Source organism: Aegilops tauschii, chromosome 7, assembly GCF_002575655.3.
Source record: "Aegilops tauschii subsp. strangulata cultivar AL8/78 chromosome 7, Aet v6.0, whole genome shotgun sequence".
Lineage (NCBI taxonomy): Eukaryota > Viridiplantae > Streptophyta > Magnoliopsida > Poales > Poaceae > Aegilops > Aegilops tauschii.
The window spans coordinates 555290601-555312536 of NC_053041.3; the positions used below are offsets into that span (position 1 = coordinate 555290601).

The 21936-nt window shown below is 42.4% G+C and overlaps 1 protein-coding gene and 1 non-coding gene across 8 annotated transcripts; both read right to left on the reverse strand.

Moving 5' to 3' along the window:
- Positions 1-394: 394 nt before the first annotated feature.
- LOC120970082 (small nucleolar RNA Z223) lies at positions 395-483 on the reverse strand. The gene has a single exon (XR_005764830.1). It is a non-coding gene; the product is annotated as a small nucleolar RNA Z223 (small nucleolar RNA).
- A 13935-nt stretch (positions 484-14418) lies between these two features.
- On the reverse strand, positions 14419-20933 carry LOC109759994 (uncharacterized). Of its 7 annotated transcripts, none has more exons than XM_020318830.4 (7): positions 17734-20933; positions 17245-17360; positions 16997-17175; positions 16822-16887; positions 15386-15604; positions 14904-15154; positions 14419-14747 (listed from the first exon to the last, which is right to left on the reverse strand). In XM_020318830.4, exon 1 carries the CDS (start codon positions 20803-20805, stop codon positions 17815-17817), a length of 2991 nt encoding a protein of 996 aa, XP_020174419.1. In that variant the 5' UTR covers positions 20806-20933; the 3' UTR covers positions 14419-14747; positions 14904-15154; positions 15386-15604; positions 16822-16887; positions 16997-17175; positions 17245-17360; positions 17734-17814. The 7 variants fall into 7 exon arrangements, with proteins under 7 accessions (XP_020174419.1, XP_073361252.1, XP_020174417.1 ...); XM_073505151.1 differs by lacking the exon at positions 17245-17360 and having other exon boundaries at positions 14904-14987; positions 15071-15154; positions 16997-17217; positions 17734-20931; XM_020318828.4 differs by lacking the exons at positions 15386-15604; positions 17245-17360 and having other exon boundaries at positions 14904-14987; positions 15071-15154; positions 16997-17217; positions 17734-20931.
- Positions 20934-21936: the final 1003 nt, after the last annotated feature.

The window sequence follows — 21936 nt, forward strand, 5'->3', positions numbered from 1 at the left end:
TTAGGTGTCCAGGACCTGCAGCTCATCAGAGATGTTGCAGGCTCGCCGGCATCGACAGCCACCGCAGCAACAAGCTGGGTGACGTACAAACTGAAGTTGCGTCCATTCAGTTGCAAAACAACAAAGTTTGCTAGTTCCTGTCCATCAACAATCACACACGCATCACTTGTACAGCAACATGAGCAAAATTGATATGAGTTAGGAGCAGAGTTCGACTAGTACAGCCAGCAGAGTTCAACTAGTACATCGCAGTACACATGAACCATCTCGACACAAGAGTAAAATCTTGCTATAACCAGTAGATTATCCCCTAACAAAAGCTAATTAGGCTCCAATACACAAGGCACAGCAAGCACAAACTAAATAAGCCACGGCCATAATACATGAGTACTAAACATATCTTGTATAACAGGTTTTTCAGTCATGAATTTTCAGAAGCAGAACTGGCATGTTTGTTGAAAGTGTTTATCATCACAGCCATGGTCAAACAAAACACATGAATCTAAAAGAATGACAATAATGAAAGTGGCTCTTTTTGGCTCATATTAAGAAATTCAACCATATTTTCCCTTATCCTTCATGAATTAACAGAACAATAACACAAACAAACAGGTCTACAAAACAGAACTTAAATTACTACAAAAAACAAAATCTGACAAAAGAAGACATAAAAGGAATGACACTAACAGTAATACGTGAGAACATCCCACACAAACTCCCATTCTTTTAAGCAATGCAGAGGAGCTTTATCCTCAGGACCAAAAGAAGAATACAAATGATACATGCAGGCTGACGATGCAATATGTTTGTAAAACTATGGGAGAGTTTTCAGAATTACAGAGGAATTTTATCCTCAGGAAAAACAGAGCATGGCAGATAAATGCATGTGTTTCTGAAACTACATGAGACTTAGAAGCACATTCACTTTAGCGACTCATCTTTTCAAGCATTCAATCAAATGGCCTTATAATACCAGACAAGTTATCACATATACAGGAACCATGCTTAAAATCCACACATACATATACATATCCCATTAGAACAGAGCTAGTAAGCAAACTAGCAGCCGTGCACTTGATGTCTTGTACTAACAGTTAATAACACATAAAACTGAACTGCAACAAGAAGAATTGCATAAGACAAGCTTATGTATGAGCTGTGACATAAGTGTGGCTATTAAAGCGAAACATATTTCATATATGGCTATATGCCAAACAATCACTATTTACAATTAACAAAAAAAGGCACAACATACAGGGTTTTGATTTTCCACCATAATTGCATATAAATGTAACTGGTTTGTCCACTCATAAAGAAAAAAACTAAAATTGTAATTCACTTAAACAAAGTAATCATATGCCTAACTATGTTATTAGATGGCAGGTGAAAAATTCTAGCAAACGCAAAAATAGTATGATCAGTTGGGATCACTTCTGATTTTGCTTGCTCGCACACCAACCACAAACGTGATCACAGCCAAGTATTTAACCAGTTTGCCGTCAGTTTAAGTTACTACTAACAGGAAGTGAATAATCAATTATTAAAGATAATGAAGTTAATCGAACAATTTTCACACATGTATAATGGTGTGAAGAGAGCAATAGAGCAATGCCCAATCCTTACACATGTATAATGGCGTGAATATGCAAGTTAGACCTAGATGTTACTAACAAGTGTTCTTTGCAGAATTAATGAATAAGTGTAGTATTTCTGACTAGCCAGAATCAATCTTTGTGCATACATCCTGCCATGCTGTTCCTTGCCAAATAAGCTCCCAAAAGCAGTATTAATAAAATTGAAACAGAATAACACTTAGAGGACTACAGAAACCACAACAAGAAATTTTCTGTTGCGAGTAAGCTGCTTGCCGTTGTCCATTTGCTCCCACCAAGTCAACCTATTATACATCCCCTGATCATCAGCGAATGGAGTTCCCTTCTTCCAGTGGAAGAAGTGGTATGTAATCTGAAATGAAGATTCAATTAGGAAAGCAATGACAATAGAGAAATAATTTCTAGATAGTATGTTTCATGCTATATTCTTATGAGAAAAAATAGCAATAATTTGTACTTCCAGAATTAAGGTTCGGCCAACTAGAACTGCAGTATTTACTGCCAGAATGATTTCATGAATTTTGCCACTACATTATTATACTTAAAGTAGCAAAAGAATGATTAAATGCAGGCTATTTATTTGGCTATTATGAAACAGTAAACCTTCAAACTAGAATACACTTTATTAGTTGGCAGGATTGGCGAATGCGTCGTAGCAATTTGTAGCTAGGGGAGGCGAAGGGTGGGCAGATGCGAACGATCTACCCCAATTCCTGACCGCACGAAGCAAGCAATCGAGGTAAACAAACACGATCCACAGGAGTCGAGGACGTGTAAGGGAGGGAAGGAGGGGAGGGGGAGAGGCGGGTACCGCGAAGTGGCCGAGGTTGACGAGCGTCCAGGCCATGCCGGGGGTGCAGCCGAAGATGGAGAGGATGAGGAGCCAGGAGACGAAGAGGATGAAGATGTAGGTGTTCCACCAATCAGAGTCTAGCTTATGTAATTGTCTTTTTTCTCTTTTGTTTCTTTTATATTTTTTACCCTCTTATTTCGGGTAAACACTCGACATATTAGCCTCATGTTGTATGTTTAAATGACCCAATATTGTGTTCATATGTGTATATTGGGATGACAAACAATGTTGATTTGAGGAGTTTTCATTTTCTTTACACAAAAAATCATTTTTCAATTTTTGGAGTGCCAATAATCGGGTTTTTTGTGAAGGACCTACCATATATTTGTTGCAAAATTGGACAAAATTATTTTTCTAAAATACTACGCCATATTTAATGAATAATTGACCAAATAGTTGGGTGTCAAAAGATTCAAGCCACCTCTCGTGAAAAAGACAAATTTCCGCTGATTCAGTAGGAAGCGGGTTGAATTTGAACTGCAGCCCCCTCATAGTTTAATCTTTATTTTTTCCAAAAATCATTTATAGGTACATAAGTATCTATTTAATCAGATAAACAACAAAAAATTCCAAGATTCAACAACTAGCTAGGAACGGTCATGCCCGCAGTTTTGACCGCATTTTGAAACGGGCGTGAAAAATTCAAAAAAATCAAAAAATTGGAAAACCTTCGTATTGTGTCATTATATGTAAAAAGGTTTCCAAGAAAAATAATGAACTTGTAATACAACAATTTTTTAAAAGAAGTGTTCTCAGAAATGAGCTATCATGTGTGAAAATTCATGGTTTCAAGCCAAAATGATCAATCTTATGGCCACATTCCTGGCATAGTTTGTTCAAATGATCTCATATTGTGCACAAGGGTGCATATTGGAATGGCAAATAATGTTGCCTAAGGGAGTTTTCATTTTCTTTGGACGAAAAAATCATTTTTCATTTTTCGAGTGCCCAAAATGAGGAGTTTTTGTGAAGAACCTACCAACTAATTGTTGCAAAATTGGACAAAATCAATTTTCTAAAGTACTAGACCATATTTAATGCATAATTGACCAAATGGTTGGGTGTCAAAAGTTTTTATCCACCTCTCGTGAAAAAAGACAAATTTCTGTCGATTCAGTTGGAAGCGGGTCAAATTTGAACTGTAGTTGCCTCATAGTTTGCTATTTATTTTTCCCAAAAATAATTTTTAGGTACAAAAGTATCTATTTAATCATAGAAACACCAAATTTTTTCCAAGATTCAACCACTAGCTAGGAACGGTCATGCCGGCCGCTTTAACCGCATTTTGAAATGGGCATGAAAAATTCAAAAAAATCAAAAAATTGGAAAACATTCGCATTGTGTCATTATATGTGGTCAAGTTGCCAGGAAAAATAATAAATTTGTAATACGGCAATTATTTAAAAAAAGTGTTCTCAGAAACGAGCTATCATGTGTGGAGATCAATGGCTTTCAAGCCAAATGATCAATCTTATGGCCACATTCATGGCATAGTTTGTTCAAATGATCTCATATTGTGCACAATGGTGCATATTGGAATGGCAAACAATGTTTCCTAAGGAAGTATTCATTTTCTTTGGATGGAAAAAATCATTTTCCATTTTTCGAGTGCCCAAAATGAGTTTTTTGTGAATGACCTACCATATATTTGTTGCAAAAGTGGATCAAATAAATTTTCTAAAATAATAGGACATATTTAATGCATAATTGACCAAATAGTTGGGTGTCAAAAGCTTGTATCCACCTCTCGTGAAAAAGACAAATTTCTGCCGATTCAGCTGGAAGCGGGTCAAATTTGAACTGCAGCTGCCTCATAGTTTGCTCTTTATTTTTTCCAAAAATAAGTTCTAGGTACATAAGTATCTATTTAATCATAGAAACACCAAAAGTTTTTCAAATCCAACCACTAGCTAGGAACGGTCATTCCCGTCGTTTTGACCGCATTTTGAAACGGGCATAAACAATTCAAAAAAAAATCAAAAAATTGGAAAACTTTCGCATTGTGTCATTATATGTGACCAAGTCACCAGGAAAAATAATAAACTTATAATACAACAATTGTTTTAAAAAAGTGCTCTCAGAAATGAGCTATCATGTGTGAAGATTCATGGCTGTCAAGTCAAATGATCAATCTTATGGCCACATTCATGGCATAGTTTGTTCAAATGATCTAATATTGTGCACAAGGCTGCATATTGGAAGGGCAGACAATGTTGCCTAAGGAAGTTTTCATTTTCTTTGGACGAAAAATCAATTTTCCATTTTCCAAGTGCCCAAAATGAGTTTTTTTTGTGAAGGACCTACCATATATTTGTTGCAAAATTGGACCAAATCAATTTTATAAAATACTAGGCCATATTTAATGCACAATTGACAAAATGGTTGGGTGTCAAAAGTTTTGATCCACCTCTGGTGAAAAAGACAAATTCTCGCCGATTCAGTAGGAAGCGGGTCAAATTTGAATTCCAGCTGCCTTATAGTTTGCTCTTTATTTTTTCCAAAAATAATTTCTAGATACATAAGTATATATTTAATCAGAAATACATGGTTCGGTGGCGATATGTCGAGGTTTGGACGGTGGCCGAGGGCCCCAACTCCAAAGCGCGTAAACTCGCATGACCGCTGCGTGGTCACCGCATGACCGTGGCATTGCCCTGCGTTCTAGACAGCATAGGCATGTCTAGTGGGTTGGGAACTACCCAGGTAGGTGCTAGGAAGAAAATGACAATAGAAGGATCTAACGAGGAGACCGAACTATGCTCAAACATGAATTAGCAGCCAAGTGTTTGATTAGCGGTACGGGAAATGCACATGGCCAATGGGCCTGAGTTTTGGCCGAGGATGATCATCTACTAAGGACACTATCTTGGAAAATTTGCAGCTCAAATGGAGGAGCCTAGGTGTCGCTTGCTTTGCAACATACCACACTGGACAGAAATATGAATGTTGAAGCTAGACTCAAATGAATGCATGGATTGATCTGAAATTTGGAGGATGATAATTTGGGAATATGAAGGCACTTTAAAATTTTCATACCATTTAGATAAATAAAAATGGTACTTCCTTCACAGTGCTCTCCACTAAACAGAAAATTGGGAAATGCTGAGGGAAATTGGCTAGAATAAATGAGCTAAAATTTTGGGGAGGGAGGTTCTATGGGCAGGGTCATGTCGTGGTAAATTTTCAGCAATTATAAATTAACATAAAATATAGTTGCTTCACAAACTAAAAATATCACCAGAAACAAAGATTGGATGTTGAGCTCACATGTATTGTTAGATGGGGCGCAATTTTTGTGGAGAGCTATGATTTGGGAATATAGAAGATGTGGCAAAAATTCAGCTCATTAGGATATGCCTAGCTAGTACTTCCTTCACAACAGTTCGAGCTGAACAAAAACTTTGGAAATTTGCCGAGGAAGATTTACCAGGCAAATGGAGTTGAATATTGTCATGAGGCGATGATTTGGATAGTAAAGAATGCCCAATTTTTTTGGGAATTTTGGGAATGACAGAAATATAGGTTGCTTCACAACCTAGGGTAAAAATTGACACATGGACATGACACATAGGCAAAACTGATGAGGTGGCGCCTAGTCATAGCAATCCACCACAATTTACAAGGTTATGACCATCTATATTGGTCGTGATCAGCTAGAAATAAGGCAGCAGACCAGTGTTGTCTGCTTCATGACCATTTCGCGTAAGGAAATTACGACATTTCCGACCAAAATGGTCATTATAGTTTAGGGTTTGGAGCCCCCCGAGTAGCTTTTGACCAATTGGTCTCAAATGGTCATAGATTTATGACCAATTCTTCCAGTGTCACTGACAGAAGGTCACAAGTTGACATATTTCTTGTAGTGGATCGGGAGTACACACCAGAGGATGGCCCCTGCTTGTTTTTTGAGCCGGGCTGGGAAGAAGAGATGCTAGAAGCCGAGGCCTCCCACGGGCCACCCTGGAGCCTCACCGACCCTGCCAACGACGACAATCGCAGGGTACCACTGATATCTCAGGAGCAAGCTTATCCTAACCATGGGTCGCTGATACGTCTCCAACGTATCTATAATTTATGAAGTATTCATGCTATTATATTATCAACCTTGGATGTTTTATATGCATTTATATGCTATGTTATATGGTTTTTGGGACTAACCTATTAACCTAGAGCCCAGTGCCAGTTTCTGTTTTTTCCTTGTTTTAGAATATCGCAGAAAAGGAAAACCAAATGGAGTCCAATTGACCTGAAACTTGACGGAGCTTATTTTTGGACCAGAAGAAGGCCAAGGAGTCAAAGAGTTGGGCCAAAAGAGTCCCGGGCTGCCCACGAGGGTGGGGGGCGCCTCCTTGCCTCGTGGACAGCCCGAAGACCCCCCCTGACTTGTTCTCGACGCCAACACCTCTCATATATACCCAAACTTCCAGAAAGAAACCTAGATCGGAAGTTCCGCCGCCGCAAGCCTCTATAGCCACGAGAAATCAATCTAGGCCCTCTCCGGCACCCTGCCGGAGGGGGCCTTCATCACCGGTGGCCATGGAGGAGTATCCCGGAGAGGCCATCATCGCCATGAAGGCCAAGTACCAGAGGGAGAACCTTTCCCCATCCAGGGGGGCCATGGAGGAGGAAGCACAAGGGGGGGAACCTCTCCTCCTCTCTCTTGGTGGCACCGGAGTGCCATCGAGAGGGGAATCATCGCCGGGGTGATCGTCTTCATCAACATCACCACCATCATCACCATCCTCATCTCTTTTACGCGGTCCACTCTCCCGCACCCCGCTGTAATCCCTACTTGAACATGGTGCTTTATGCCACATATTATGATCCAATGATGTGTTGCCATCCTATGATGTTTTGAGTAGATATCCTTTGTCTTTGGATTGATTGATGATCTAGATTGCTAAAGGGGCAGGCGCAGGCGAGGAGTCCCGAGGAATCAGGCAAAGGTTTCCATATCGGTGCAACGAGACCAAGACCAGCAGGACGGAAGGACGGAGGTCACCATGGAGCCCACGACGGCGTCACGATCAGAGCCTTTGGCAGGCGAATACCACCTTTTGTCAGGATAGCTTGTACTAGCTGTCCTTCAAATTGGCCGTTGCGGGATCCCTTCCCGCCTAATATTTGGGAAGAGGACCAGAACCTCTATAAATAGGACTAGCCACCACCATAGTAGAGGACGGATCATTCAGACCATCCTCAGCGCACAAGCTCACTGAGCTCAAGAACACCTCTCCTCAGGAGGATGTTCATCCCTTGTACCTGTTCATCCTCGGGCTACAAGGCAATCCACCACACCCCACTGGAGTAGGGTATTACACCTCAACGGTGGTCCGAACCAGTATAACCCTCGTGTCTCTTGTTCTTTGGGTTCGTCAAGCTAGGCCTTGAGATCGTTGCAAGAGTGAGCTAGAGAGAGAGAGAGAGAGAGATCTTCGTGCGCACCCCAGTGTCCGAACCTCAAGGGTTTGCCGGAACCCAAAATCCGACAGCGCAGGCCTACCCTGATGTGAATCATCCACAGTTAGCTGAACCAATATTGGGCAGTGGTCCGAATATGATGACGCTAAATGAGAGACCCTGGACAAAGGAAATAAGTCCCGCCAGGCCTCGTCAGCACATGCCCGATCCAGTCTCACGCGAACATTCCTGCTGCCTTGCTGGCCATTATCATATGTGAACGGAGGCCCACTGAAACCGAGATCAACAATCTCACAAATATCAAGGCAATCCTGAAACGCCATCATTTGACTTTCAGAGCGAGGCGAACACGAAAGATGTTCATGTTGCCAAAGTGCTTCGTTGAAATCCCCACAAACTAACCATGGATCCTGGGAAGCAGCCCGCAGGGAAACGAGATGATCCCACATCCGTTGTCGATGTTCCACCCGAGGCTCGCCATAAACAAACGTCATCCTCCAGCTAAGATCGTTGCTCACATCAACTATATCCACATCAACCCCGCAAAAAAAAACTATATCCACATCAATGTACCGTTTGCACTTGTCCCGCACTGTTACTTGCAAAGATTCGTCTCAAAACAAAGCTAACCCACCGCTCCGACCTTCACAAAATCCCTTCATACCAAGTCTCCACTTCAGTTTCTCCATCTTCTCCGACACTTGTCTTGTCTCGCTAAGAAAGACAAAACTGGGGACGTTAGCTTTTACGAGGGCCAGCACCTCTCGAACTGTCCGGCGGTTCCCCGCCCCCCGGCAGTTCCAAACAAGGAGACTCATTGATCCTGGCGGACCTCCTCTACGGAGCCCGCCAAACAAATTCTTTATCCACCACAACTGTATCCACCTTTGGTGGTTTGCTGTTTGTACTCGACGTCGGGGACTCGACCAGGTCCTCTCCTTTACCCTCTGTAATAGCCAGCACAACCGCCGTAGCAGCACCATGAACAGGGTGCTCTACCGGCAACAACCTCTTGCGAGCATTCTTATCCAGGTCCGTGGAGGCAACACTAAGATCACCAAGGCCGTGACCGGGATCCTCGCCCTTACCCTCTTTTAGTGCAATAACAACAGATTGAGAACCTGCGCACAGATCACCATTTTCCACGGGCTCTAAGTTCAGATGTTTCCTCGCCTCTTTGTCCAACTCCATAAAAACTGCAGGAACTTTGCTTTGACTTGTAGCTCTAACAGACATCTCAGGAATCAGGTACTTCTTATTAGCAATAGCAACACGTCCAAAACCAGGAACACCATTCACGCCCGGCTGTAGCAAGCCCAGACGGAGAGACACCACTATTCCAGTTGCTAGGAACAGCATCCATACGTAATTTATTTGGTGGATCTGCATATAACCAATCCCCAAACTTCATATTCTTTAACTCGTGAACGCCAGAGCCGCACTCCTTGTAATCATGGCCAACAAGGCCGCATACCTTACAAAACTTTGCGAGTTTCTCGTATCTAACCAAGAACACTTGTCTTTCCTTGCCCTTAACAATACTAACATATTTAGTCAGCGGCAGTCTCACGTCATGGCAAACACGAACCCTAACATAGTCTCCTCTAATATTCCTATTCAGTCTCATGTCAAGGATCTTCCCGGCATTATTTAACAGCTTCTCCACGAACACTTTCTTGCGGTAACCATCCGGTAACTTATGGATCTGAAGCCATATCGGCATATACACAATACTCATCTCCTCGGCAATACTAAACCCATCATAGGGTACCAAGGACCTTGTTCCATGATACGTTCCCAGTCGCCGAGGCAAGAAGCTTGAACAACGAACATATTAGCCCCAACGGGACGAAAACGAACATCTTGAGCAGGATTCCATGCAGCCCGCATATCTCTATAGAAGGCCCCTTGACTGAAGGTCTTCTCTGTATGAACCCTAGCTAGGGCAAGCCACTTGACACTATCTTTCAGAGCAGGATCATCCTCATCAATTTCCACATCATCGAAGGCCTCATCGTTCAGATCCAATTGATCAAAGAAATCTCCTAGGTCTGCCTTAGCACAACTTCTCGAGCCGCCGCTCATCACAGATTGGGCATCCGAGGTCGCCGCCATCTGACGAGGAAAGCAGCAACGCGATCACAACAGGGGAAGAACCCTAGACGCACACCCAGATCACCACGAGGAGGACGTAGGGGAGGATGAAGGCTTCCCTCTAGGACAGGGATCGAAGGAAACTCAGAGGCGGCGGCAGTCGCCAGCGAGGAAACATGCAGTGCGGAGCATTGTTGGGAGCACAAGCACGGGAGCAGGCAAACCTCGTCCGTCAAATGCTTTTTGATTTTGCTGCCACTCCATCACGGACCACAGGACGTATGTGCCATATTTCAATTCAAAACGTGGATCAATCGAACTGTTAGTACTTTCGGCAACAAAAAAAAACCGTCCCAAAAATGATGTTTTGTAAACCGATAACGATTTGGTGGTTTTTTATAGGGTGCTGCTACGCGTGGGCCGACGGATCTTTCTAAAAGATCCGCCGCCTCGCGAGCCATCCGATGAGGTGGATTGAGCGACCAAACTTAATTTTCTATCATTGCAACACAGGTCGTGTTGCAGCAAATTTCCGTAATACGGGTCATGTTGCAGAAATTTTTGCAACTATCAAGTTGCAAATTTTTCTTTTGCAACACAGCTCTTGTTACAGTTTTTTTTTTTTGCAACACAGGTCTTGCTGGAATTTATATTTTTTTACAACAAAAGTCTGGTTGCAATTTAATTTTTCTGCAACAAAGGTATTGTTACATTTTTTGCAACACGGACCTTGCTGCAGAAACTATTGTAACAGGCAGTGAGCAGTGAGCAGCGGTCATGTTGACCGAAAGAAAAGGAAAAGAAGGAACCGCACGGGTAGTACGCGCGTCGAACGGACAAGCTGGTGGACGCTCGGGTGCGATCTGCCACTTGAAGCCAAGCATTTTCCTTTTTTATATGTCGCTTGCAATTTTGGTGGTTTTTGGCAATTTACTAGCTACGCCACCTACGTCTACATTGCCACCGGCTCCTATGGCATCACTAGGAGCTAAGGGTCTGTCACAAATCAAATATTTCCCAAATTTGAAATGTTAAAAAAAGGTATTAGGGTCATTTTTTTGCAAATTTGCTTCTGATTGATTGATTAGGAACTGATTTAATTAAGTGAAATTGTGGCTCAGATAAAACTTTGAAATTATTCAGAACCCTAAATTATCATTTAGGGATTATTTATAAAGGCCAAAATTGGGCTAAAAAATGTGTGCGTCCTTCCCTAAAACAATTTGGGTTGATATTTCATAAGTCTGAAACATTGTTGGAACCCTAAATTAAAATTGGGAATTAAATTGAACCCTAAAAGTACTTAGGGAATAAATTGTTATCCCACAATAGGGTGATAATTTAAATATATAATTTGGGATGAAAAAAAAATTCTGAAGTTGCAAATAACAATTTGAGTCTCTGTAATTTTCCCAAGATGATTAGAATGAATTTGATTTTTGAATAAAAGGGAATAATTACCATTTTCAAAACAAGGTCATATCTTTTATTTTGGCAGGAAATCATTTTCCTTAAACTCAAAATGTTAATTGAGCCTCTGTAAATTTTTCCTAAAGGATTTGGAACACATTTGATTTTTGAATCAAATATAAACTAAAAAAACACCTGGGGCACCTCTGTTTATCAACGTATTACGCGGGCACCACACAAACTTTCTCGAGTTGCAAAGGCTAGAGCGCCATCGAGCAGCTCTTACGCGTATTTGCTCGGTCTCGGCGTCAGGCCATGATGCACGACCTAGTTTCGGATTGCTAATGCTTCCTTGCTACCGTAATTGCGGTATCCTATTTGCCTCGTGGGTCGGCAAATAGAGACCCCGATCAATCGCACACCCATCTTCCGCGCTTGCACGCTATTTGGTCAGCCCAGTGCGGATGGTGGGTTTTTTTTTCCTGCCATTTTTGGGAAGGTTCAACCGTTTTTTTCCTTTTCTGGTTTTCTTTTTTATTCTATTTTTCTAATTTTCCATTTTTAAAATTCCAAATATTTATTATTTTCGGAACGTTCTAAAATTCATGAAAATTTTAAATTCGTAAACATTTGTTGAATCGCCAAAGATTTTTGCAATTTGGGAACTTTTTTTTGAATTCGTTTTTTGATACCAATATTTTGAAATTTCGAACGTTTTTAATTGAAAACTATCTATAAAATTTACACATTTTCCAAATTTGTGAATATTTTTTAAAATCCAAGAATATTTCTAAAATTCGTGAACACTTTTTGGAGTTCGGAATATCATGAACATATTTTGCAATTTCGGCCTTTTTCTAAATTGTGAACGTTTATTAAAGCTCAGATTTTTTTTGAAATGCCAAACATTTTTAAAAGTAGCAAAAAACAGAAAATAAAAACGGAAAGGTGTATATATATTTTTTGCAATATAGACCTGTTAATCAAAATATATACATTTTTAAAAGTAGCAAAAAACAGAATTTTTTGCAATAGGTATTCTTGGTCCATCATGCTATTTTCAAAAAACTCCCTCATGTTCCTGTTAATCAGCCCGTAGTCCACTTTTAAGTCAGATTTTCTCTTTTTTCAAAAAAAAAACTGATATTTCTGGTAATCAATCTGCATGCCAATTTTAACTCATGTTTTTTCTTTTGTAGGAAACCCCATGATATTTGGGTTAATCTCATAATATATATCAAAAATCTTTTTAAATTCCATATCTTTTAAACCATAATTCCAAATTTAACATGTTAAATATGTAATTTGATCAGAAAAATCTGCAAAAGTTGAGTATGATGTTATTTTACATGTTAACCATTTTAAAAATTCTATTTAAGGTGCAACCTCAATCAATAGTGCATGATCAATATTTCTTTCATATTGGTGCCGATCCGGATCAAAAATGAACACCTTAGCAAAACCAGGATGAGAAGCGAAAAAACATCTATAACCATGCATGCATACCTCGCCAAAACAACACACAAAAAAGCAGAATTATCATCTTATGCCAAGAGAGTGACGCCTTAGAATTGGCAATATTCAAACGTTGTGATTGTGTCACCCCTGAGGCCACCGTCGACGAGGGTGGGAAGGAGGATAAGTGGTACTCCCTTCATCTCAGTTTACAAGGCTTGCACGTGTATCTAGGTCGTCAATTTAACTTATATAAAATAAATTGTTTAACAAAAAAATTATATCATTAGAAAATAGAATATCTAAAGTTTCTAATGATATTTTTTTTGTAATGTATGCCTCTTATTAAGTTGGTCAAATTAACGACCTAGGTACACGTGCAAGACTTGTAAACTGAGATGGAGGGAGTAACACGGATTGGGATGCCATGTGTTGAAATAAAGAGCGTGGACGTATTGGAGTATGGAGTCATAATTATTAGGCTAGGGGAGTGTGTTATTAAAGCACAAACAAGACCGCCCGCACATGGACAGTCCAGAAGCACGCGCGGGGGGGGGGGGGGGGGGGTGCGGATCTCTACTTCAGTGAATCGACTGGAACTGCAAGCTTGGCATCACGGTTGGAGGCTACTTCGGTGATGGCCGTCGTATCCCCAAGGAATGTTCACTGAATCCTTCGAACTCGGTTTTGATTTCATTGAGAAATGGGATCGGGGCGAGGCCCTCTTTGTCTTAACAAATACTCCCTCCTTTCCAAAATAGATGACCCAACTTTATACTAACTTTAGTACAAAGTTGAGTCATCTATTTTGGAACGGAGGGAGTAGTAAACGCATGAATGTACATTAGCTATCCATAACATGAAAAAAAGTGAGCAAGAAACAGTTCACAAATAGAACTAAGAACACATGCAAAGAACTAAGTTCACATCCGAGAAACTTGCAATAGCATGTTAAATGTCTTGCAAAAAAAAAAGACAAAGATCCTCTCATCACTATCACAGTATCGCTAGTGTATATGTACTTTTATAGTGCCAATATCCAATTCTAAGCTCGAGCTCATCTGCACCTGCTTAAGAAAAAATTCATGAATTTAAAAAAAAATCTAATTTTTGTGTGCAAGGTAGATAATTTGGTGCGTGAGGTGCGCTCCAAATTTCAGAGCATTTGGACATTTTAGTAGCTCTCAGCAAAAAAGATAAATTGGGTTAGAATAATACACTATTTAACACACTCAAAATTTGTCTTTTTTGCCAAGAGCTACTCAGATGTGCAAATGATTTGAAATTTAGAGCGGACATCACGCACCAAATTATCTACCATGCCAAAAAATTGGAATTTTTGAAAAATTTTAGTATTTGTTTTGATTTTTTTATTGAGCGATGATCCTGGAAGCCAAAACGCCTCACTCTAAAAACGGGGGCATAGTATATTAGTACATGAGATTCATCTGTACAACGAAGATAGTCACGTGCTCGACTTGTTCGTCCATAAATTGAAATTATTCATCAATAAGTACAAAGGACCCTACAAGTTAAAACTGTCCGAAAAAATAAGTCCGCAGTGAGGAAACAGGAAATAATTCTGAATACTATTGAAAATTCCCAGCGGCGATGATTGGTCTCTCAAATCCATGCAATCTTCAACATATGAAAAGTAGGAGGATCAGAATGTACAGACAGATGATTTACAAAAGATGGAAAAACCTGTCAACAAATACACGCCGTACTAAATTTCACCGCTCCAAGGCAGCCTGCATATGCCGCATTCCACACCATTAAGGTCGCTAGAGTGTGCGAGTCCATTCCAGTCTTCTGAACCACGAGTTGAACATGTGGAGCTTTGGGAGTTAAGGTCCGCACATCTGTGTACGTGGACTATCTACCTTCAAGAAACCGAGTACCTGCAACCAACAACCAGCATACCAGCTCGTCAACTTGATATGTATAACTCAAAACTTGATGCAAAAAAAAAAAAAAAAAAAAAAAAAAAAAAAAAAAAAAAAAACCTTTATGCTCAATTTGCACTTGCAAATGGCAGATATGTATAACTCACTCACCGGTTTCATACAAGGCCGTGAGCTTGCCCTGTGGTGAATGCACATGAATGCAACTGTTGGGGAGCGTGTTCCTCTCTGAGTCATCTGCAATGTCATGAGAAGGATCCACTAGCTCTTTCATGTTGTTCAGCGGTTTTGCCTATGCAGTTGACCAAGAATGGACTTACAATTCAAGAAGCAACAATCCATATGAAAACACCGAAATCTTCTCATTATGATCCCATGCATGCAAGTACTCTGGAGCCATATGCCTGTATTAAGTGTGTAAAGTTACAGTTAAAACAACAATCACATTACTGTTTTGGTCTTCTGGCTAATATGGCATTATCACTAGGCTATCATAATTCAATGGGGAACTCGACACGATTTTTCAAAAAGCCACTCCGCAAGCCCAAAATCAGAGATCCGCACAAGGGAGCAAACATGCTGAACTTGACATCCCTAGAAATCACAGAACAGTGTGACAGACGACCAAGACATACCTGAGATTGATACTCTTCAGTTAAGAGCATGAAGTCTTGGCACCTCTGAATTAGGCATCAATGTAAAGCCTTCACGTAGGTTACACAGTCATCCAGAGATTCCAATTTCCAAGTGCAATGACTGAACCCAACCTTTCACTTGAGGGTGCTCTTTGCACTTGATCGGCTAAACAGCATTTCATCACTAGACTAATAACACCTCAAGTTATACTCTCGTACCTATTTGATTTAGAAAAATGGTGATGCTTCAGACCATGCAGGTGTTATTAACCATGGTAGGATAGGGGGGCTAAGGCCTATTTGAGATAGCCCTGGAACCAGGTGGCATGATGGCAGGCCCACTGGCACCACAAGGGCAGAGAGGAAGGAGACTAGGAATATATTGATTTACCACGCTTAATGAAAATCTATATAATCATGCATATGTTCAGATTTCTAGTTCATGGTCCAGATGCAACTTGTGCTGCAATTTACTCTTAGGAGTTAAAGTACTGAACTAGTTGTCACTTTGCCAAGTATCTCAGAGAGAGAGAGAGAGAGAGTATTTGAGTTCAAATGAGTGCCTGTCTTGTAGAACGTGTTACCGCATCAAACTATCGTGTTTCGTTTTGTCAAAGTCTCGCCACGGACGATGAATGATGTCTCCAGTGGCGGAGGCAGAAAATTTGGATTAGGGGGGTCAAGTGCCGTTGAAATAGGTTGGGGAGGGCCAGTCCATAGGAAAATGGATGTTCAATAGTAAAAAATCTCTAATTCAGCACTATTCATCAGTAATTTAGTAGCAAAATCATGATGTGTGTGTGTGTGTGGGGGGGGGGGGGGGGGGGGGCTGCTGGCATCCCCCTGTCTCCGCCACTGGATGTCTCAATGTGGCAAAATGCAATCCAAACCACTGTTCTTTGTTGGCCAAGATTTGAAAGTATATAAAACATAGCTAAACAACAAGAAATCCTACTCCATTCACAAATGTATGATCTTCATTTACAGTCTCTGATGCAGGACTATGACTATAATTTCTGAACATAACATGTTTTATAGAAAACAATAAGCGTGGACAACGTAAAATAATTATGCAAAATGAATAAATTGTACTTCCTCACATATTAGTCATCAAGATTTCTAAAGGTTGACTCTATGCACCCCACAGTGGCATACATTCGAGGACAAAGGTAGTAGTAAACAAGTCTATCTACATATCTATTTTTTACAAAATAAGTCTGTACCTATCCAATAATTTTTAAGTTTAATTCTTTCAAGTTGATACATTATTTCGCACCACACTAAATGCTCTGATAAGAATCACTACATAAATAGGAGTCATAGAGGTAGACTGTTTTATATCATTCAAAAATAAACTTCTCCAATGTAAAAAGAACTGTATGGCATCTATACCACCAAAATATGGCAATCAAACAATGACAGGTATAATTGATTACCCCCAAAGTAAAGCAAGCAATGAGACTCCATAAGCCATAGGTTTGGGTGAGCCTGACACTGACTATCTGCATAAAAGGGAAGGACGATGCTTCTGTAACATCAACATAAGAAGGTAACCAAATGCATAGTAAAGCAAACGTATCACATAGAATGGAGAAGCCATGCAGTACATACCTCCCAACTGCGTGACGAGAAAGTGCCTTTGGTTTGAATATGAATTGGTATGATAATCCTGTTTCTGACAAACAGATCAGCTTGAGCAACATGTATTGGCATTTAGCTGATCAAACGGCATCCTAACTGGATGTTGCTCATCTCAAGTCAGTCATGTAAAACGCGGTGCTGCATGCAATCTGCACATGTGCCTCGCTTATATCAAAATTGCACATGTCTTCCTGGCAAAAAAAAAAGGAAGGGATTACCTTTTAGTTAGTTGATGCCTTGATCGAAGTTTTGTACTGTACAACTTTCTCAACAAAGTATCTGCTTTACTGGATCATATTTGCTAAATCGTGACAAGTCTAGCAACCATTATATTCTGCAGGTTTATAAAAGATCAATTATGCCATGAAGGGGTGGAGCTTTCAGCAGATTCAAAACCATACAGAGCCATGTGACATGGTTGGTTTCTAGGGTGAAGGATGATACAGGTTATGATTTGAAAACAACGTGACAATTTGTAGGCAAGATTTTCATGGAACGGAAAATCAAGAAAGGAAGGTGTACTGATGGGCAGAAAATTGTCTCTACTAAATTTTAGCAATAACGTGTTTGGATAAATATATAGTACTCCCTCTGTCCCAGAATAAGTGTCTTAACCTTAGTACAACTTTGTACTAAAGTTAGTACAAAGTTAAGACACCTAATTTGGGACGGAGGGAGTACTCCACATGATTTGTGTGGACACTTACCATTGGACTGAAAGTTACAGACTAAATGTATGGCCAATGAAACACACCATCTATTAGCATGAACATATCAGTCAAGCTGACTCAAAGAGCTTCTCCTTGGAGTTCACCAACCAGACTGCCAGATGCCTCATGCAAGCCATTGGTCACCATAGCATGTGTCTGAGAACTAATGGAACAGTGTTTATTCTCCATGGTAGACAGCATCTGAGAACATATATCAACATAACCACCTTTGAGCAAACCATCATTTAGAATTTTCCATGCAACTTCATCATGATTATAGCCCAGTTCAAGCAAGTCACAGAACAGTGATTTAGCCTTCTCAAATTCTCCCTCGTTACAAAGTCCCAGTATAAGAAGCTGGTATGATTCAAGATGAGGCTGAAACCTGTGTTGTATCATGTTGTGCACAAATGAAGAGGCCTTCTCAAAGGACTTGGTATCACAACAGCACTTGATAAGTAATTTGTATATCTCTTCATTAGGTGGTATATCTTTACTGCACATATGATCAAAAAGAACACATGCTTCTTCAATGCGGTTGGCTTTGCAGAATCCTGCAATGAGAGAACTGTATGTCGTTATTGTGGGATTCAGACCATGTTTTGACATCCTTTCAAGAAACTGCCAAACAGTATCCAACTCTACGAAGTTCCACATGCCAGAGGTGTCTACATAACGGAAATTAAAATTCTCTTTTAGAAGATGCTTGAGCAGAATGCAGTAGGTCGCATAATCTGGCTCACATGATGCATCCACCATGCGCTTCAGAGTATGAAATGCGCGATCAATATATCCCATATTCCCACAGCCATCAATGAATGTGTTGTAGGTCACTGCATCACGGGCAACACCTTCTCTCTCCATTTCCACAATTAAGTTCTCAGCCTCCTCCACTCGACCTTCCTTGCAGTATGAGTTAATGAATACAGTATATGTGGTTGCACTTGGCTTGTGACCTGATGAAACCATTTCATCGTACATCCTTTTAGCATGGTCATGCTTCCCTTCTCTGAGCATTTCGTTGATTAGAGTTGTATAAGCAAAAATGGTACATTTTATTCCCCTTTGAGTCATTTGATCCAGTATCGGCAAAGCTTCCTGCAGCTTCTTTTCTTTGCATAAAGCATGCAGCAGTACACTATACGTGTATGAATCTGGTGTGCAACCCTCACCAATCATGCTGTCTATGAGGGTGGCGGCAATGTCACTTTTGCCTGCCTTGCTGAAACCATCAATTAAAATAGTATAGAGTACCTTAGTTAGGGCTATTCCTTTTCTAACAAGAAATGAATAAGCTTCTTCAGCCCTTCCAGCTTTGCACAGTGCACCAGTTAAGACGCTGTATAATTGGTCATCGGGTGTCAGACCATTCTGCTCCATCATTTCAAGTAACCTGAAAGCATTCTCAAATTCATGCTGATTGCACTGGCCTTGAACCAAAGTGGTATAGGTGATAACATCAGGAGTTATTCCATCTTTTTGCATTTTAGTTATCAGCGCCATTGCATTGTGAAGTTTCTTATCCTGAATTAACCCATACATCAGAGAGTTGTAGGTCCATGTATTTGGCTGGCAATCATCGCGTTCCATCATTTTCAAGACCTCTAGTGCGAAATCAACCTTCCCGATCTTGCAAAAGCCATCAATTACAGATGTGTAGGTGAACACATTTGGAACCAAACCAGTTGCCGGAATTTCAGCTAACAACTCCTTCGCCTCTTTTAACCTATCCTTCTTAATGAGGCTATTGATCAACTTCCCATACACATGTATATCAAGTTTACACTTACTCAGCATCATATTATTTTTCACCCTGAGTGCATCATCAATCCTTTCAGCTTTGCAGTACCCATCGATCAGGATAGTGAATGTGACAACCGTAGGTGTAAAACCTCCTTTAACAGCACTATCCAGCAATTGCTCAGCTTCATCCATCTTCCCATCACAGAGGCCATGAATCAAAGTGCTGTATGTCCAATCATTCGGGTGGCACCCATTTCCTTCCATCAGCTCCTTAATCCCCAATGCATCCTGCATCCTTCCTGCCTTACAGTACCCTACAATCATTGCATTATATGCCATAACACTTGGAGCAACACCTCCCCGAGACATCTCATCAAGCAACATCCTGGCGTCAGCAACCCTGCCCTCCTTACATAGGCCGCCGATCAGGAATTTGTATGTGTGTGAATTCGGGGAGCACCCATCACCCCTCATCATCAAAAACAGCACAAGCGCCTCCCTTACACGCCGCGCCTCACACAGACCCTGAATCAAAATGGTGTAGGAGTACTCATTTCTCTGGCAGCCGACCAGCGGCATCATCAGCAACAGCCAGCAGGCCCGCCTCAGGTTGCCCGTCCGGCAGTAACCCAGCACCAGCGCGTTACACGTGAACGTGTCCGGCTCCAGCCCGCACTCCAGCAACAGCTTGAAGTACCGGTGCGCCTTGGGGAGGTCGCCCTCCTTGCAGTAGGACTTAATCATGGCGTTGTACGTCTTGGTGTCCGGCAGCAGCCCGTCCCCGACGAGCTGCGAGTAGACCCGCTCCATCTCCCCCGTCATGTCGAAGCGCGCGAGCGACCTGAGCGCGAAGTTGTAGCAGGCCGGGGACAGCGCGTGGCGCGCGGCACCGGTTCGGCAGATTGCCCGCAGGGCGTCGGCGGAGGCGCGCGCGTCCTCGGCGCTCCGCGCGCAGCCGAACATGGAGAAGACGAGCTGCTCGTAGCGCGCGGGGGCCCGCCAGCGCGAGAGGAGGTGGAGGAGCGCGGCGTGGGAGGCGGCCGTGTGGCGGAAGCCCTGGCGGCGCGCGACCCAGTCGAAGAAGGCGAGCGCCGTGCCCGGGTCGGGGGCGGCCGAGGGGGCGCGGAAGAGGTCGGCGACGAGGGCCGGCGTGACGGAGGGCGCCAGGCGCTTGTAGGCCCGGCCCTTGTTCCAGCGGCGCGTGGAGAGGACGCGGCCGAGCTCCGCGACGAGGTCCGGGGTGGAGGTGGATGGGGATGGGGATGGGGGCGCGGATGCGGCGACCGCGGCGGCGGCGCGCTGGGAGAGGGGCGGGAGGCGGCGCATGGCGGCGGGGTTTAGGGTTTTGCGGCGGCGGGAGCGTGTGAGGGGGTTAGTGGGGGTTTAGCCGCGCGCCGGCGCGGAGGGGGAAGGGGGCGGCCGTGCTTCGCTGGTTTTTCTTTCTTTTTCCCCAATCCACTCTGGTCTGGTGTCTGGTCCGTTCGGCGCGACCCGAACCGGACTCCCCGCTTAGTGCAGGCGCGGCGCGCTGATCTGCGCCGTTGCCTGGATCCGACGGCCCGCACGCTCCCGCCTCCGCCCCCAGCCAAAAAATTCCCCACTCCCTCTCCCCTCCGACCTTCCGGTCCGACTCCGGCCGCCGTGCGGCCCCTTCTCGGCGCCCGCTCGAGCTCCGAGTCGCCCTCCGCAACCGGAGCCCTTTTGCCAACTTATACGAACCGCACCGTCCGTACGTGCTACACGCCTACACGGCACACCGTCCGTCCTCCGCCGGCGTCTCTCTCCGCCCGATTTCAGGTACAGGATTCTGGTCAACATCCAGCTTCTGTGTTTGGCGTTGCTTCGGGAATCGTTAGAGTTAGAGCTGCTTGCTCCATTGCAGCCAAATCGGATTCCTTTTACACCTCCTTGCAAAGTTACAAGTATAATCTGGGTAACATGAATTTGATTTTTGACTTTTGCACAGCGATACTAGTAACCAATTCTTCACAGATTATGGAGGTTTGCAGGATTATCAGATTCATAATAAGAGTTCCCTGAATCACAAGAGACTCTCTAGTATAGGTTTACCACCATATCAATATAAACCCTGTACTCCACTGATGCTCTAATAAGTCCACATTGCTTCTGTCAGATATTGGCAATGGAATCGCGTAAATAGCATAAAACTACTACTTTACGGGCTAGGGTTGCAAAAAATACCGGTTTTTAATTTTTCTCAAAAAACTACCAAACGCGTGGTCGGCTGTTTCAAAAAAAACCCAAATGACCGTTGTTTAAAAATTAAACCTATTTATGACAGGTCGGGCCCGCACCTAAATGAACCGTCTGTTTGACCGTTTGTTTGACCGTTAACTGACATGTGGGGGCCACCTGTCAGTGTCTCTCCCCATTTTCTTCTCCTCTCTAGCAATCTTCTTCTCCTCTCTCTCACCTACGCCGAAGCACACCAGAGAC

Bases quoted from the DNA above. Each gene is read 5' to 3' on its own strand.
- LOC109759994 (XM_020318830.4), bottom strand. From the start codon at position 20,805: ATGCGCCGCCTCCCGCCCCTCTCCCAGCGCGCCGCCGCCGCGGTCGCC.